Source organism: Staurois parvus, unplaced genomic scaffold (assembly GCF_062004578.1).
Source record: "Staurois parvus isolate SC_StPar_1 unplaced genomic scaffold, SC_StPar_1.0 ptg002583l, whole genome shotgun sequence".
NCBI classification, from domain to species: Eukaryota; Metazoa; Chordata; class Amphibia; order Anura; family Ranidae; genus Staurois; species Staurois parvus.
In genome coordinates this window covers 144,840-163,687 of record NW_028320379.1, presented here as the reverse complement: position 1 = coordinate 163,687, position 18,848 = coordinate 144,840, and the positions used below count along the sequence as shown (strand labels likewise).

At 46.0% G+C, this 18,848-nt stretch overlaps 1 protein-coding gene across 1 annotated transcript in view; it reads left to right on the top strand.

Moving 5' to 3' along the window:
- Window positions 1-18,848, top strand: part of DNAJC11 (DnaJ heat shock protein family (Hsp40) member C11) — a 104,488-nt gene that overhangs the window by 20,338 nt on the left and 65,302 nt on the right. The window contains exon 3 of the mRNA XM_089666187.1: window positions 16,030-16,103. Coding sequence (XP_089522313.1) covers window positions 16,030-16,103 — 74 coding nt within the window. The remainder of the gene's footprint in view (window positions 1-16,029; window positions 16,104-18,848) is intronic.

The window sequence follows — 18,848 nt, the reverse complement described above, 5'->3', positions numbered from 1 at the left end:
ATTGGTGTCAGGGAGAGGAATAGTGCTCCATCATTGGTATCAGTGGGAGGAATAGTGCCCCATCATTGGTGTCAGTGGGAGGAATAGTGCCCCATCATTGGTATCAGTGGGGAGGAATAGTGCCCCATCATTGGTATCACTGGGAGGAATAGTGCCCCATCATTGGTATCAGTGGGAGGAATAGTGCCCCATCATTGGTATCAGTGGGAGGAATAGTGCCCCATCATTGGTGTCAGGGGGAGGAATAGTGCCCCATCATTGGTATCAGTAGGAGGAATAGTGCCCCATCATTGGTGTCAGTGGGAGGAATAGTGCCCCATCATTGGTGTCAGGGGGAGGAATAGTGCCCCATCATTGGTATCAGTGGGAGGAATAGTGCCCCATCGTTGGTGTCAGGGGGAGGAATAGTGCCCCATCATTGGTGTCAGGGGGAGGAATAGTGCCCCATCATTGGTATCAGTGGGAGGAATAGTGCCCCATCATTGGTATCAGTGGGAGGAATAGTGCCCCATCGTTGGTGTCAGGGGGAGGAATAGTGCCCCATCATTGGTATCACTGGGAGGAATAGTGCCCCATCATTGGTATCACTGGGAGGAATAGTGCCCCATCATTGGTATCAGTGGGAGGAATAGTGGCCCATCATTGGTGTCAGTGGGAGGAATAGTGCCCCATCATTGGTATCAGTGGGAGGAATAGTACGCCATCATTGGTGTCAGTGGGAGGAATAGTGCCCCATCATTGGTGTCAGTGGGAGGAATAGTGCCCCATCATTGGTATCAGTGGGAGGAATAGTGCCCCATCATTGGTGTCAGTGGAAGGAATAGTGCGCCATCATTGGTGTCAGTGGGAAGAATAGTGCCCCATCATTGGAATCAGTGGGAGGAATAATGCCCCATTATTGGTATCAGTGTGGGGAATAGTGCCTCATCATTGGTGTCATTGGGAGTAATAGTGTCCCATCATTGGTGTCAGTGGGAGGAATAGTGCCCCATCATTGGTATCAGCGGGAGGAATAGTGCTCCATCATTGGTGTCAGGGAGAGGAATAGTGCCCCATCATTGGTATCAGCGGGAGGAATAGTGCTCCATCATTGGTGTCAGGGAGAGGAATAGTGCTCCATCATTGGTGTCAGGGAGAGGAATAGTGCCCCATCATCGGTGTCAGTGGGAGGAATAGTGCTCCATCATCGGTGTCAGCGAGAGGAATAGTGCCCCATCATTGGTATCAGTGGGAGGAATAGTGCCCCATCATCGGTGTCAGCGGGAGGAATAGTGCCCCATCATTGGTGTCAGTGGGAGGAATAGTGCCCCATCATTGGTGTCAGCGGGAGGAATAGTGCTCCATCATCGGTGTCAGTGGGAGGAATAGTGCCCCATCATCGGTGTCAGCGGGAGGAATAGTGCTCCATCATTGGTGTCAGTGGGAGGAATAGTGCCCCATCATTGGTGTCAGCGGGAGGAATAGTGCTCCATCATTGGTGTCAGTGGGAGGAATAGTGCCCCATCATTGGTGTCAGCGGGAGGAATAGTGCTCCATCATCGGTGTCAGCGAGAGGAATAGTGCCCCATCATTGGTATCAGTGGGAGGAATAGTGCCCCATCATCGGTGTCAGCGGGAGGAATAGTGCCCCATCATTGGTGTCAGTGGGAGGAATAGTGCCCCATCATTGGTGTCAGCGGGAGGAATAGTGCTCCATCATCGGTGTCAGTGGGAGGAATAGTGCCCCATCATCGGTGTCAGCGGGAGGAATAGTGCCCCATCATCGGTGTCAGCGGGAGGAATAGTGCTCCATCATCGGTGTCAGTGGGAGGAATAGTGTCCCATCATCGCTGTCAGTGGGAGGAATAGTGCCCCATCATTGGTATCAGTGGGAGGAATAGTGCCCCTTCATTGGTATCAGTGGGAGGAATAGTGCCCCATCATTGGTATCAGTGGGAGGAATAGTGCCCCATTATTGGTGTCAGTGGGAGGAATAGTGCCCCATCATTGGTATCAGTGGGAGGAATAGTGCCCCATAATTGGTATCAGTGGGAGGAATAGTGCCCCATCATTGGTGTCAGTGGGAGGAATAGTGCCCCATAATTGGTATCAGTGGGAGGAATAGGGCCCCATCATTGGTGTCAGTGGAGGAATAGTGCCCCATCATTGGTATCAGTGGGAGGAATAGTGTCCCATAATTGGTATCAGTGGGAGGAATAGTGCCCCATCATTGGTGTCAGTGGGAGGAATAGTGCCCCATCATTGGTGTCAGCGGGAGGAATAGTGCCCCATCATTGGTGTCAGGGAGAGGAATAGTGCTCCATCATTGGTATCAGTGGGAGGAATAGTGCCCCATCATTGGTGTCAGTGGGAGGAATAGTGCCCCATCATTGGTGTCAGCGGGAGGAATAGTGCCCCATCATTGGTGTCAGGGAGAGGAATAGTGCTCCATCATTGGTATCAGTGGGAGGAATAGTGCCCCATCATTGGTGTCAGTGGGAGGAATAGTGCCCCATCATTGGTGTCAGTAGGAGGAATAGTGCCCCATCATTGGTGTCAGTGGGAGGAATAGTGCCCCATCATTGGTGTCAGTAGGAGGAATAGTGCCCCATCATTGGAATCCGGAGGAATAGTGCCCCATCATTGGTGTCATTGGGAGGAATAGTGCCCCATCATTGGTGTCAGTGGGAGGAATAGTGCTCCATCATTGGTGTCAGTGGGAGGAATAGTGCCCCATCATTGGTGTCATTGGGAGGAATAGTGCCCCAAGGGCCAGATAAAGGCAAGCATTGGGCCACAGTCCGTTTTATGCATTGGATTTCATTTTTTTTCAATCCTAGAAGCTCAGCACCAGATGTTTTACATAGGGTGGTCTGCATGCACATACTCGAGTGGGGCTGAGCGCTGCTCATCCATTCACAGGAAGCTTTGTATTTTTTATAAATGAATGCAAGGCTTCCAGTAATTGGCTGAGGTGGGGCTTATGGCATCATGTGCCTGCCTCTCCACCTTAGCCAATCAGAAGGTGCCTTGTATTTATTCAGAACACACAAAGCTTCCTGTGAATGGCTGAGCAGCGCTTAGCCCAACTCCATTTTCTTCCCGGATCGGAATGGGATTTAAAGTTGAAGTTGGGCTTTAAGTGTAAATAAAAAGCTAAAGCTTCGGTGTCATACGGAAACGGGACGTTTTATAGAGCGATGTATGAATGGTGATTGCAGCTGTTTCACTTATTTTTTATTATTCTTTTTATAAAATGCCTGCGTTCTGCACCGCACTCCATACATCACATAATAAAGGGCTGCCAATGAATATCTGGAAACAATCATATAATATTTATTATCCTTTATTCATAAGACACCAATATATTATGCGAAGCAAAAGTAATACAGAGTTTCAGATTAAAAACTTTAGATAAAACCAGAGCAAAAACATGACACGTGAGCGCCGTGCGTAGGCCTCATTCACACGGGTGCTGAGGCCTGTCCACCATGAAGGGATGTTTGTTAACCTCCCTAGCGCTCTGATTATGTCTGCATTTCTGTGCTCAAAGCGGTACATTTTTTTGCATGGAAATGTGTCATTTTTTTATTGTAGGCCTGTAATTCTTAGGAATAACTCACTGAAATCTGTCCGAACAAGAGTCTAGTAAACATCCCGGGGGTGATAAAATTTGAAATATGAAATCATAAATTATAATATAATAAATAATCATAAAAAATAAATTTAATTCAATAATATCAAACCAAAAACACTGAAATTTTAAATATAGCACCAAGTTCGCACATCGCTGAGCTCAGTCGCAGAATCGTTTTCAGTGTCTGATGAGGAATTTCCCCCACCAATCATTATCACTCAATTCTGCAAGTGGTTCTGATTTACAATCGCTGTTCTCTAGCCGGTCTAAAACCGCGTCTGACCTAAAGGGACGCTTTTTGGACGCCATGGACGTTTCTCAGTTTCCAGGCAGAAAGAACAGTAAAAATGCAGGCAGGGCGCCGGACAAAGCACTCGGGACACAATGTATGTGAAATGGTTGGATACAGGAATGTTCTACTATGTGATTTTAGTGTATTTAGTGAATGTCACTGCTACAATTTTCAAATTTCCCGCCAGTTCCGTCCCCCATACGTCCCGACGTCGCAGGGAACGGAACCCGGAAGACAGATGCCGGCATCGGCCGGAGGACATTACAAGGGACACTGCAGGGGGGACATTGCGGGAGCGAAGGACAAGGTAAGTGCTGGAGGGATCCTGGAGCAACGCTGCAGTGTATTCCCGAGTGTAGCTCGGGGGGGTTACCGCTTGTGGTGCTGAAACTTTACCCCGAGCTACACTCGGGAATACCTCCAGGGAGGTTAATGCAACTGGAGCCGCCAGGTACTGTATTGCCAAAAGCCCACAGAATGCAGGCCATACACGGGCCGAATTCTGAACACATTTTCTTCAGAAAACCAGAAATTTTGTGCTTTTTGTAATCTGATGAACCTTCTTTTTTTTTTTTTTTTTTGTGGGTGACTGGGGTTCTAGCCTTGACCTTCACTTCAAGCTTCATGGCAACAGTCTTGGAAAGGTTCGTTTTTGGTTGCAGCATGACTGTCCTCAAAGCCAGTTCCATAAAGACATTGGTTGACCAGTTTGGGCGCTCTTTACGTCTGGAGGAAAAGAAATTCAATCTTCAAACACGGAAAGGTTTCTTCACAGTGAGAGCTGTGAGAATGTGGAATAGACTCCCTCAAGAGTTGGTTGTGGCCAGCTCAGTGGATTGCTGTAGGAAAGTCCTGGATTCTTTCTTGGATACACAGAATATAACTGATTACAACATTTATAGGTGAAGTTGATCCAGGGAATATCCGATTGCCTCTCTCGGGATCAAAGCTCCAAGTTTTTATATTGTTTTACTGATGTAAAACAATATAAGAACAGTTTATTATATCATTTGATTGGTGCAGCAAAGGGTTTAATTCCTAGGCTTTGGAAGGCCCACGATCCACCAACAATGAGGGATTGGATAGACAGAGTAGAATGTGTTAGTAGGATGGAGGAACTGTGTTACATGGAGAAAGATGAAATGGAAAAGTTTAGAAAGATTTGGGGTAAATGGTATGAGATAGAACTTCAGAAAAATACTTAAAAATGAAAAGTCCCCTGATAGTAGTACCAGAGAATTTAAATGGTTAAAGAGATCTATATATATGACTAGATTAACCCCCCTGGCGGTATTCGCGAGTGTAGCTCGGGGTAAAGTTTCAGCACCACAAGCGGTAACCCCCCCCCGAGTTACACTCGGGAATACACTGCAGCGTTGCTCCGGGATCTCTTCTTCACTTACCTTGTCCTGCGCTCCTGCGATGTCCCCCCTGCAGTGTCCCCGGCAATGTCCTCCGGCCGATGCCGGCATCCGTCTTCCGGGTTCCGTTCCCTGCAACGTCGGGACGTACGGGGGATGGAACTGGCGGGAAATTTGAAAATGACAAAAAGTGACATTCACTAAATACACTAAAATCACATAGTATAACATTCCTGTATCAAACCATTTCACATACATTGTGTCCCGAGTGCTTTGTCCGGCGCCCTGCCTGCATTATTACTGTTCTTTCTGCCTGGAAACTGAGAAACGTCCATGGCGTCCAAAAAGCGTCCCTTTAGGTCAGACGCGGTTTTAGACCGGCTAGAGAACAGCAATAGTAAATCAGAACCACTTGCAGAATTGAGTGATAATGATTGGTGGGGGAAATTCCTCATCAGACACTGAAAACGATTCTGCGACTGAGCTCAGCGATGTGCGAACTTGGCGCTCTATTTCACATTTCAGTGTTTTTGGTTTGATTATATTATTGAATTTATTATTATTATATTATGATTTTTTATGATTATTAAAATATAATTTATGATTTCATGTTTCAAATTTTATCATCCTCGGGATGTTTACTAGACTCTTGTTCGGACAGATTTCAGTGAGTTATTCCTAAGAATTACAGGCCTACAATAAAAAAATGACACATTTCCATGCAAAAAAATGTACCGCTTTGAGCACAGAAATGCAGACATAATCAGAGCGCTAGGGAGGTTAACAAACATCCCTTCATGGTGGACAGGCTTCAGCACCCGTGTGAATGAGGCCTACACACGGCGCTCACGTGTCATGCTTTTGCTCTGGTTTTATCTAAAGTTTTTAATCTGAAACTCTGTATTAGTTAAGCTTCGCATAAAATATTGGTGTCTTATGAAAAAAGGATAATAAATATTATATGATTGTTTCCAGATATTTATTTGCAGCCAAGGGTGGACTGACAACTCATGGGGCCCCCGGGCAATAGGGGATAATGGGGCCCCTGTGTCCTTACCCACAGCCAAAAAAAGCCTATGAAAAAGCCAGTTAAAGGTACCAGGGGCATCTCATTGGGCCCCTTACTGACCCCGGGCCCTCAGGCAGTGCCCGAGTGTCCAAATGGTCAGTCCGCCCCTGTTTCCAGCCTTTTATTATGTGATGTATGGAGTGCGGTGCTGGGGTGGGTATGGGGATAAAGTTTATATGTATGATGTAAAAAGATTTTATGATGGTTTTGTAAGGTATTTTCTTCTTAAAAGAAAGTGTAATAAAATATATAATGGGGGAAAAAAAATTACCATACGCGATTTGCTGCAGCAGATCTCAAAAGTAGTTCTTGTATGACTTTTTCTGCAGTTTGTTGCGATTTCACATAATAGACTACAAAAGAAATCGCACTGCAAAACGCAATAGTAATCGTTGGAAAATCATAAAAAAAAAGTGTAATCGCAAACAAAATGTACGATTTTTGAGTCGCATCCAGTGTGAACGAAGCCTAAGAGACCAAATACGAGACGTTCGTCGTTCACAATTACATACCCATTAACCACTTACCGCCCTGCCACTGTAGAAATACGGCGGCAGGGCAGCACAGGCAGGCAAAACCACGTTTTAAAACGCGTGTTTTGTAAACAGATAGGGGGCGCGCCGCCGCCCTATCTGTCCCGCCGATCACCGCCGCGGATGTCAGTCGCCGGGTCACAGCCGGTCCTTACCGGCTGTTTCCCGGCGATCGTCGGCAAACAGTGACATACAGCACAGCTGCAGTAGCTGTGCTGTCTGTCACTTCCCTGACAGCTCGAGGACGAGCTGATCGAGAAAGAAGAGTTTCTCTCTCTCGATCAGCCTTGTCCCGCCCAGTACACACCCCGCCCCGCCCCCTAGTAAAACACTCCCCCTCACTCAGATAACCCTTCCCTGCAAAATAAAGTTAACCCCTTCCTCCCCAGTGCCATTAGTACAGTGTCACTGTTTTGTTTTTTTTGCACTGATCACTGTATTAGTGTTTTTCGGGATGTCAGTGACCCCAAGTCAGTACCCCCCAATGTCAGAATGTCCGCCGCAGTCCCGCCATAAGTCGCTGGTCGCTGCCATAAGTCACTGATTGCCGCCATAATTCGCTGATCGCTGCCGTTATTAGTATAAAAAGAAAATAAATAAAAATCCCAGTATCTTTCCCGCCATTTGTAAACGCTACAACTTTCACGTAAACCAACTAATTTACACGTATTGGTTTTTTTTTTTAGCAAAGAAATGTCGCAGAATGCATTTTGGCAGAAATTTATGACTAAATTTGATTTTTGCATTTTTTTTTGCTGGACATGTTTTATAGCAAAAGTCCAAAATATTGTTTTTTTTTCCTCAAAATTGTCAGCCTTTTTTGTTATAGCGCAAAAAATAAAAAACCGCACAGGCAATCAAATACCACCGAAAGAAAGCTCAATTTGTGGGGAAAAAAAGGAAGTAAATTTAATTTATGTACTGTATTGCATGACCGCGCAATTGTCTGTTAAACTAGCGCAGCGCTGTATAGCAGAAAAATGGCGTAAATTGCAGTATCTATCCCATAGTTTGTAGACGCTATAACTTCACACAAAGCAATCAATATACACTCATTGGGATTTTTTTTTACCAAAAACATGGAGCAGAATACATTTTGGCCTAAATTTTTAACCAACTTTGAGTTTAATATATATTTTTTATAGCTGAAAGTAAAAAATATTGTTTTTCTTCAAAATTTTTGGCCTCTTTTTGTTCATAGCGTGAAAAATAAAAAGCGCACAGGTGATCAAATACCACCGAAAGAAAGCTCTATTTGTGTGAAAAAAAGGACGTAAATTTCGTTTGGTGCAGAATTGCATGACCGCGCAATTATCAGTTGAATTAGTGCAGCGCCGAGTAGCAAAAAGAGGCGTGGTCATTAAGGGGGGTAAATCCTCTGGAGCTCAAGTGGTTAAATGACCAAGACATCGGAGGGTTACTGGCCCTTTAAGGACGACTCCTCTCTATCTGCTCCTATTTCGGGAATTTCTAGTTTTGTTAAATCCTGTTATGCCGAGGAATAAAATCCTACTACGAGTTCTAAATTTGGCAGAGAGTTATTATGAAGGCCGTGCCTTTCCTCGCCGTTCGCTCCCAGCAGCGCTTGGCTTATGTATATTTTGTTGAGTCTATTCAAATAAGGATGCAAACAAAGCAAAGACACTCCGTGTTTTCTGTGCTGGGTTAATAGATGTGCATATTTCAGCATATGATACGTCGTTTATCATGTACATAATTCATCTGTTTATTTGTGTCAGTGTGCTGCTTTCGCAATAAGCGACTCAAACTGCGAATGCAAAAAAAAAAACTTCCTACGCCATGGCGGCTATTAAGGGGAATGTTTTAGTAGTTTTGTACATCATTTCTTTGTCTAACTCTAGAACAACAAAAAAAAAATGTACTTTTTAGTCCAGTAACAATATAAAATATTCCCTCGGAAGAAGTCATTGGACGAAACGCGTCAGAGGAGGCCTTCCTGTGACGTCACTACTCATGCTGATGCACGTGTCCGGATCACGTGATCGCGCTATTACCATCTTGAATGTGGGCTGGCTGGAGAGACACAGGATGCAGAGACTGGAGCTCTGATATAACAAAACGCCTTGTTTTTATTTGCTCATTGTGTGATTTTAAGCGGGGTTTGTTTGGCAATAAATTTGTTGGATGATACTGCACTATGGAGAGTATTTTCTTTACCCACATGTGCTAATCTGGATATGAGAGGATCTTCTCTGGAGTTTGTTTGGTGATATGCTGGATACATACAGTGGGGATCGAAAGTTTGGGCACCCCAGCTAAAAATGTGTATTAATGTGCATAAAGAAGCCAAGGAAAGATGGAAAAATCTCCAAAAGGCATCAAATTACAGATTAGACATTCTTATAATATGTCAACAAAAGTTAGATTTTATTTCCATCATTTACACTTTCAAAATAACAGAAAACAAAAAAATGGCGTCTGCAAAAGTTTGGGCACCCTGCAGAATTTATAGCATGCACTGCCCCCTTTGCAAAGCTGAGACCTGCCAGTGTCATGGATTGTTCTCAATCATCGTCTGGGAAGACCAGGTGATGTCAATCTCAAAGGTTTTAAATGCCCAGACTCATCTGACCTTGCCCCAACAATCAGCACCATGGGTTCTTCTAAGCAGTTGCCTAGAAAACTGAAACTGAAAATAGTTGACGCTCACAAAGCTGGAGAAGGCTATAAGAAGATAGCAAAGCGTTTTCAGATGTCAATATCCTCTGTTCGGAATGTAATTAAGAAATGGCAGTCATCAGGAACAGTGGAAGTTAAAGCAAGATCTGGAAGACCAAGAAAAATATCAGACAGAACAGCTCGCAGGATTGTGAGAAAAACAATTCAAAACCCACGTTTGACTGCACGATCCCTCCAGAAAGATCTGGCAGACACTGGAGTTGTGGTCACTATTCCACTATAAAGAGATACTTGTACAAATATGGTCTTCATGGAAGAGTCATCAGAAGAAAACCTCTTCTACGTCCTCACCACAAAAATCATCGTTTGAACTTTGCAAATGAACATATAGACAAGTCTGATGCATTTTGGAAACAAGTTCTGTGGGCCGATGAGGTTAGAATTGAACTTTTTGGCCGGAATGAGCAAAGGTACGTTTGGAGAAGAAGGGGCACAGAATTTAATGAAAAGAACCTCTTTCCAACTGTTAAGCATGGGGTTGGATCAATCATGCTTTGGGGTTGTGTTGCAGCCAGTGGCACAGGGAACATCTCACGAGTAGAAGGAAAAATGGATTCAATAAAATTTCAGCAAATTTTGGATGGTAACTTGATGCCATCTGTGAAAAAGCTGAAGTTAAAGAGAGGATGGCTTTTACAGATGGATAATGATCCTAAACACACCTCGAAATCCACGGGGGATTACATCAAGAGGCGTAAACTGAAGGTTTTGCCTTGGCCTTCACAATCTCCTGACCTCAACATCATTGAAAATCTATGGATAGACCTTAAAAGAGCCGTGCGTGACAGACAGCCCAGAAATCTCAAAGAACTGGAAGACTTTTGTAAGGAAGAATGGGCAAAGATACCTCAAAGAAGAATTGAAAGACTCTTGGCTGGCTACAAAAAGCGTTTACAAGCTGTGATACTTGCCAAAGGGGGCAGTACAAGATATTAACTCTGCAGGGGGCCCAAACTTTTGCAGACGCCATTTTTTTGTTTTCTGTTATTTTGAAAGTGTAAATGATGGAAATAAAATCTAACTTTTGTTGACATATTATAAGAATGTCTAATCTGTAATTTGATGCCTTTTGGAGATTTTTCCATCTTTCATTGGCATCTTTATGCACATTAATACACATTTTTAGCTGGGGTGCCCAAACTTTCCATCCCCACTGTAGTAGTATGCTGAGTAATTACCAACACATGAGGATCGTCCTCTGAAGTCTGTTTGGTGAATGCTGGATATATACTGACATGCTGGTTAATTACTAGCACATGGTGAGTGTGCATTTTGATGGAGTGTTTTTGAGCACTGAATACCGCATTGCTTATGAAGGAGGATCTCATTACTTCATTTACTGAGGATCATGTTTATATGGACTTTTCTGAATGGACTATATTGAGATTCCCTATTTATTGATTTTTTTTTGTTTGCACTATTAATATGCACTTATTTGGTGGTGGTTATATTTAGTTGTGTGATTTGGTTTGCACTATTATTTGTGATTTGTATATTTTTCACATTTTTATTAATATAAAATATGACAAATAATTTAATAGGTATTTGTATATCCAGCCAGTAGGTGGAGCTGTAGGCTCCTGTTTGCATGTTTTCCAGTTTCTACCTACCACCCATCTTGAATCAAACTGTGGAAAAAAAAAAAAAAAGATCAGTAGCTGAACTACACATTAATGCAGGCCATAGACGGGTCGAACATCGGCCGATTTTTCGAACGATAAACGAAAAATCGGTCGTTCGTTAAGCCGACGTTACCACCAACGATTAAAAAAAATCAGCCGAATAAATCATAACGTTCACCCCATATAACAGCCACATTTCTGTCCTTTTGCAGGTCATGGCCAGGGAAGGACTGACCATTTGAAAACTCGGGCACTGCCCGAGGGCCTGGGGTCAGTAGGGGGCCCCATGAGATGCCCCTGGTACCTTTTTCATAGGCTTTTTTGAGTTTGGACAAGGACACAGGGGCCCCATGATCCCGTATTGCCCGGGGGCCTCATGAGTTGTCAGTCCGCCCCTCGTCACGGCTCATGCGTATTTTTTATCGTTAAAACAATCGGCCGGTTTGGCCATCATTGCCGGGAAAATCGGCCGTTTTTCCAAATCGGCCGCAAATTTTCCAACATGACCGATAATCTCAAAGTGCAAAAAAAAAAAAAACGGGCGACCAATTAACCCACTAACCGTGCGTAAATTGGACGATTTTTCTTTTGGCCGAAAAATCAGCCAATTTTCTAACCATCTATGGCCGGCATTAGGCTCCATGTACATTGGACACTTCTGAACGGTGGAAACTGACTGCTGGAAAACGTAGTTAAAAAAACATCTGCTTAGCCGCGTTTGCATGCCGCCGTTATGCGCGTTTATGAACGTTTGCGTTTTAAAAGCGTTTTTTAACTTCTTGGCGCCTGCGCCTCCCAGCCCTTTAAGGGTTCCAGAAGTCGGGAGGCGGACGGGGTTTTAGGGTCATGTGACCGCCGTGATTCGCTGTCCCGGCAGTCACATGATCAAGAAAGGTCCCAATCGAAAGAGGAGATCGGGACCTTTCTGAGAGTACTGAACATGTGCACTGGGAGCGCGCAGGGCTTGCGCTCTTAGCACATATGTTCTTTTTAATAGAATGCAAATGTGCGGCCGCGTTTATGAATGCTTGCGTTTAGAAGCGTTTTTTAACCCCTTGGCGCCTGTGCTTCCCGGCCCCTTAAGGATTCCAGAAGTCGGGAGGCGGACGGGGTTTTAGGGTCATGTGACCGCAGTGATTCGCTGTCCCGTCGGTCACATGATCAAGAAAGGTCCCAATCGAAAGAGGAGATCGGGACCTTTCCGTGAGTACCGAACGTGTGTGCTGGGCGCGCGCTCTCAGCACATATGTTCTTTTTAATAGAATGCAAATGTGAGGGCTTCTCGGTGTCTAGGCCCAGATGCCGGGAGGCCGCACATTTGCGTACGGCCGGCGCCAAGAGGTTAAAGATAACCTCATGAGACCCTCCAAAATGCCCTGAAAACCGTAAAAAAATTGACAATTTCAGACATGTTGAGAAAAATAGAGCAGAAGCAGAGAGAGCAGTATGTGTTGGGATTAGCTGTCTTTTTTTTTTTTTTTTTTTTGTGGTGTTTGGATGTTCCGGCTCATTTCTGTACAGAAATTTATTGCAGCAGCGTCAAGCATATTATCTTTCATGCGAATCCTCAAAGTATGGTGTGCCGGGTCCGTCTGAGTACCGGGAAAACACTTTGCATGCATTTTTCATGATGACAAAAGGCTCTGGACAGCATCTGGAAATGGAAGAGTTAAAAAAAAAAATTTTGCAAACGCTTATAAACGCGGTTAGCGGTTTGGCGTTTGAAACGCTGATAAAATCTACTCCTGAACGCAAGTTTGGTGCGTTCAAAAAAACGACTGTAAACTCAACTGCCTGTAAAGGACGATGTGTACACGGACACATAGGAGGACATTAGGGGGAGTTCAGGGGCTGCTGAAAAAACGCAGAACAGCTCCTATATGTCAGTTTATCAGTCGCAGTGTACATGGAGCCTTAATGTCCCTTTTGACCACTTGCAGACCGCTCAGCCACAACGTACAGCGGACGGGTGGCGCGCACAGGCAGGGCCGTGGATAAGGGGGGTACCACCAGTTCTCCTGTACGGGGTCCAGGCCAGCAGGGGGGGGGGCAGACAACTGGGTGAATCGATGTAGGCAGGGAGGTAGTTTGGCATGGTGGAGGGGGGGAAATTACTGGGACTGATCCCCTGTATGGCTCTCCCTGCAGCAGCAAATAGCTGGCTTCTTCTCCTCTCCCTCCTGCTGGCTGCAGAGAGAGCCATACGGGGGATCGGTACCAGTAATTGCCCCCGCCCGTCATACTGATCCCCCTCCCTGTGCATCATATGTTTCCCCCTGCTGCTCAGGCCCCCCCTGTGTGCCCCCACCCCCGCAGTGCTTCCGTATTACCCACCAGCAGCTGCAAGCACTCAATAGGATCCTTCAGGATGGAGAGTGGAGGAAGAGTCCGGTAAATATGTCACATTTACCAGGCCCCTCCTTTCCTGAATGAACACAATGAGTGATCGCTACCAAACACTCACTGTGTTTATTCATAACTGAAGAATATTAAACTGTGTTTTTTTTTTTTTTTTTTTTTCTTTGGGGGGGCCCTCACAGGTTGGCTGTATGGGGCCCCGTGGCTTCTAACAGAAGCCCTGTGCACAGGCAAAGCGATGGACCCGTACATCACTCCGTTTCTGGATTTCGGCCGCGTGCTCCTGCCTGCCTGGTTCCCTGTGACTGTACACAGCGGGAGCCTGTATTCATGGCCCGGACCTGCTGATCGGCCGTGTCCAATCACAGTCCAGAGCTCTGTGTTAACAATCAGCACAGAGGGAACAATCTCTTTTTCAGCGATGACAAACAGAAATTTATCAATAAAAGCAGCACACTTTACACGTAGTTAGGCATATATTTAACCCCTTGGTCACCCTAGATGTTAACCCCTTTCCAGCCAGAATCATTAGTACAATGTATAGTATTATCACTCTATTAGTGTAACCAGTGATGTCAGGGGCAGTTAGTCAGTTCCCCTCAGTGTCAGTTAATGTCAGATTGTTCGCCACACTATCACGGTCCCATTATAAGTCACTGATCACCTCCAGTGGTAGTATTTAAAAAAAAATAAAAAATCCAGTATGAATACTAGTTTGTGGAAACGACAACATTCATGAAAGCTAATCAATACACACTTATTTTGGCCACAATTTATGAAGACGTTTGATTTTTTCGTTTTTTATTGGATATGTTTTGTGTCAGGAAGTAAAAAATATTTGTTTTGGGTTTTTTTGGTTATTTTTTACAAAATATTTGGTTTTTCATTTATATAATAAAAAATAAAAACCCCAGTGGTGGTCAAATAACACCGAAAGAAAGCTCTGTGTGAAAAAAATGATATACGTTTTGTTCGGGTACAGCATTGCATGACCGTGCAATTACTAGTTGAAGTAGCGCAGTGCTATATAGCAGAAATATGGCCTGGTCATGAAGGGGGTCAAATCTTTTTAAGTGGCTAAATAGTTTGTTTGGGCCAAGCTGGCAATAATGAGCCGTTTACTGCACTAACAGGTACATTTGCTGGTCGTGTTGTATTAAAGTGTTACTAAACCCCCAACAGTACAATCAGTCTGTAGATGCAGCTTGTTATACTCACTGTGGGACCTAAGGGGTTAATCCTCTGCATTGTATAAAAAGGCCATTTGATCCTGACTGCTCTGTTCCTCCCCTTGCTCAAGTGACCACCTCTTATCTCCTGATAAGACAGACTGAACGTAGGCATTCTGGTACATGCTTAGTTTGGTGTGTATTGCTAGGAAGGTTTTTTTTCTTTTTCTTGGGAGAGTGCATGAGATCGGCACAGAGCCAATCGGCACTGTCCAGACAGAGATCAGGGGTCCTGCATCATCCTAAAGCAGAATGAAAACTCCTCCTACAAGTTGTAACCAGTGCTTTGCTGGACACTGATAAAAGTCACAAGACTGCTCTATACTGCTGATGAGAAAAGGTATTTAGCAGTTTATATTTACTAAAATAATTTCATTTCCATATTCTGTGTACTGGGGGAGAGCGGATATAGCGAGCGCGGGGTCCGGGGGGAGCGGATATAGCGAGCGCGGGGTCCGGGGGGAGCGGATATAGCGAGCGCGGGGTCCGGGGGGAGCGGATATAGCGAGCGCGGGGTCCGGGGGGAGCGGATATAGCGAACGCGGGGTCCGGGGGGAGCGGATATAGCGAGCGCGGGGTCCGGGGGGAGCGGATATAACGAGCGCGGGGTCCGGGGGGAGCGGATATAACGAACGCGGGGTCCGGGGGGAGCGGATATAACGAACGCGGGGTCCGGGGGGAGCGGATATAGCGAGCGCGGGGTCCGGGGGGAGCGGATATAGCGAACGCGGGGTCCGGAGGGAGCGGATATAGCGAACGCGGGGGGAGCGGATATAGCGAACGCGGGGGGAGCGGATATAGCGAGCGCGGGGTCCGGGGGGAGCGGATATAGCGAGCGCGGGGTCCGGGGGGAGCGGATATAGCGAACGCGGGGTCCGGGCGGAGTGGATATAGCTTCAGCACATCAGAAGATTTTGGGGCTTGGGGGGGAGGTGTTGCAGAGAAGGAAGAATACTACTGGACAAGGGACACATCAGTGGAAGGTAAGTTGTTTTTTGTTTGTTTTTTTTTGTATCTTTTTTTTAGGTAAACAGGCTTTTAACACAGAAAATCCCGCTTCCTGTATTAAAAATTGCTCATCAAATTTCCCATCCCATCCCCCCCATCGTTTGGGTCTCCTACCCCTAAGTCATATGGATACTCCCAGTTAGGAACCCCCGGATTTCAACCATTGCTTCTATATTATTAAGAGAAATGCCGTCATATATTTTTTTGTAGTTTTTATTTTTATTTTTCTTCTGTTTTTAAGGTCGAGTTCGGAGCTGGTGATCTTCAGGGACCTCTTTTCGGATTAAAGATTTTTCGGAATCTCACTCCAAAATGGTAATATTTATTGATTATACCAATTGTGTTGTTTAAGCCCTTTCCAACCACCCAACACATTTGCACTTTAGTAAATGGTGAGCTTTATCGTCCACGCGAGCGCACATATGCGTCGCTGGGCAGCCGATGTTTCTGTGCAGAGAACGTGCACGCTTCCATCACAAAGACTGAGCTGTCCGAGACTGAGCAGTGAGCTGTCCGAGACTGAGCAGTGAGCTGTCCGAGACTGAGCAGTGAGCTGTCCGAGACTGAGCAGTGAGCTGTCCGAGACTGAGCACTGAGCTGTCCGAGACTGAGCACTGAGCTGTCCGAGACTGAGCACTGAGCTGTCCGAGACTGAGCACTGAGCTGTCCGAGACTGAGCACTGAGCTGTCCGAGACTGAGCACTGAGCTGTCCGAGACTGAGCACTGAGCTGTCCGAGACTGAGCACTGAGCTGTCCGAGACTGAGCACTGAGCTGTCCGAGACTGAGCACTGAGCTGTCCGAGACTGAGCACTGAGCTGTCCGAGACTGAGCACTGAGCTGTCCGAGACTGAGCACTGAGCTGTCCGAGACTGAGCACTGAGCTGTCCGAGACTGAGCACTGAGCTGTCCGAGACTGAGCACTGAGCTGTCCGAGACTGAGCACTGAGCTGTCCGAGACTGAGCACTGAGCTGTCCGAGACCGAGCACTGAGCTGTCCGAGAGTGAGCTGTCCGAGACTGAGCACTGAGCTGTCCGAGACCGCTCTCAGCCTGAACTAAAGATCAGCATCGAACGGGACCTGCCTCTAGTCATATTACCACTGTGAGCTGAGCTGTCCGAGACTGAGCTGTCCGAGACTGAGCTGTCAGAGACCGCTCTCAGCCTGAACTAAAGATCAGCATCGAACGGGACCTGCCTCTAGTCATATTACCACTGTGAGCTGAGCTGTCCCGAGACGGAGCTGTCCCGAGACGGAGCTGTCAGAGACCGCTCTCAGCCTGAACTAAAGATCATCATCGAACGGGACCTGCTTCCAGTCATGTGACCACTGTGACAGTGGTCACATGATATTTTGCTTTGTCTTCTAAGGTTCTTTGCAGAAAACCAAGGAAGCATAAAAAACCTGTGTGATGTATTGATGCTTTACTAGACAAAATGCTGCAAATACAAACTACTTACAATTTTAGGAAAACCGTTCACAACATAATGAGTATTACAAAATGTGCTCACAACATGCATGAGCTATGTAGCCTTTATAGCAGGTAAGCATGTACAATGTCTGTGACAGGCATGCACTAAACCGTTACTTAAAGTGGAGCTCCATCCAAAAGGGGAAGTTCTTTAAGGACTGTTCCCCCGCTCCATATTAAGGATTGGCACCTTTGGGGAGCGGGTACCCGAATTTGACAGGTACCCGCTCCCACTTCCGGTCGGACCGCCTAGGCGATCTGAAGCAGATGATGTCCTCCCTCCCTATAGTCTTTTGGGACACGTGACAGGTCCCAGAAGACTACAGGACCATTCATGAAGCGCAGCGCTACTCGCACATGTGCAGTGGGTACCTGGCTGTGAAGCCGCAAGCTGTCACAGCCGGGTGCCCACACTGAAGATGCCGGCCTCCTGGAATACAGGACAGCCGGTGAAACGAGCTGCAGGGGACACACCGTGGGACCGAGGGACAGGTAAGTGGCTGTTTTTTAAAAGTCAGCAGCTACAGTTTTTGTAGCTGCTAACTTTTTTTTTTTTGGTAGGTTGAGTGGAACTCCGCTGTAACTTGGTTCTTCCTGGTAATGGAATCTTCTTCCAGGATCCTCCATTCTACCTTTTGCTTCTCAAGAGTCCTGCAAAACTTCTACCAGTTCTTTTTTGTCCGCAGCACATGGCTTTTCCAAGTCCCCTTTCCTCTCCCCCTACTTTCTGTAGCATCACATCCTGTCCTGAGCTCATGAACCAGTCCAACAAGTTCATTAGCATATGAATAGGGCAATCTTCGCTTCTAAACAAAATATGGTCTTAAAATGCTATTCCATATTTATGCTACAAAAATCACTAAACTAGCCTTAGCAACACACATGATCGCTGATCCTTCCTGCCTCCTGGGCATTCAGAACTGTGTAAAGGGATGCCGGAGCTGGGGGGCAGGGGTTGTTAAAAGGTGTATTAAAGCAGCGTCCCAGACATTTTTGTGTTTATTAAAAGTCAGCAGCTACAGTTTTTGTAGCTGCTGACTTTTAATAAACACAAAAACGGCCGGAACTCCAGTTTAATGCACCTTTTAATACCTTTTAATAAACACACACTGGCCTGTCCCATGGTCCAGCGATGTGCTCACCCACGCCATCCCTTCTCTTCTTCTCTCCACGGCGCCGGCATCTCAACTGTGGGCACCAGGCTGCGACAGCTTGCGGCTTCGCAGCCAGGTGCCCACTACGCCAGTCGCGCTGTGCATCCTGATTGGTCCGGCAGTCATCTGGGACCTGTGTAGTTTCCCAGGAGACAGCGGGAGGAAGGAGGGGGACGGACTTCCGGCTCAGTTTGGCATGGCGAACTGAGCCGGAAGTGAGAGGAGGCACTTGTCAAAACCAGGTACCTGCTCCCCCCCCAAAAGGTGCCAAATATGGCAGTGGAGGGGGGGAGGAGGCAAACAAGCAGAGCTTCCACTTTTGGGTGGAACTCCGCTTTTACAATCTTTGTAAATATTTAGATGTATTGTGTGCAACAAAAATTGAAGCCCCACACCACTGTAAACATGTCTAGATATTTATTTCAGGTACTTGTA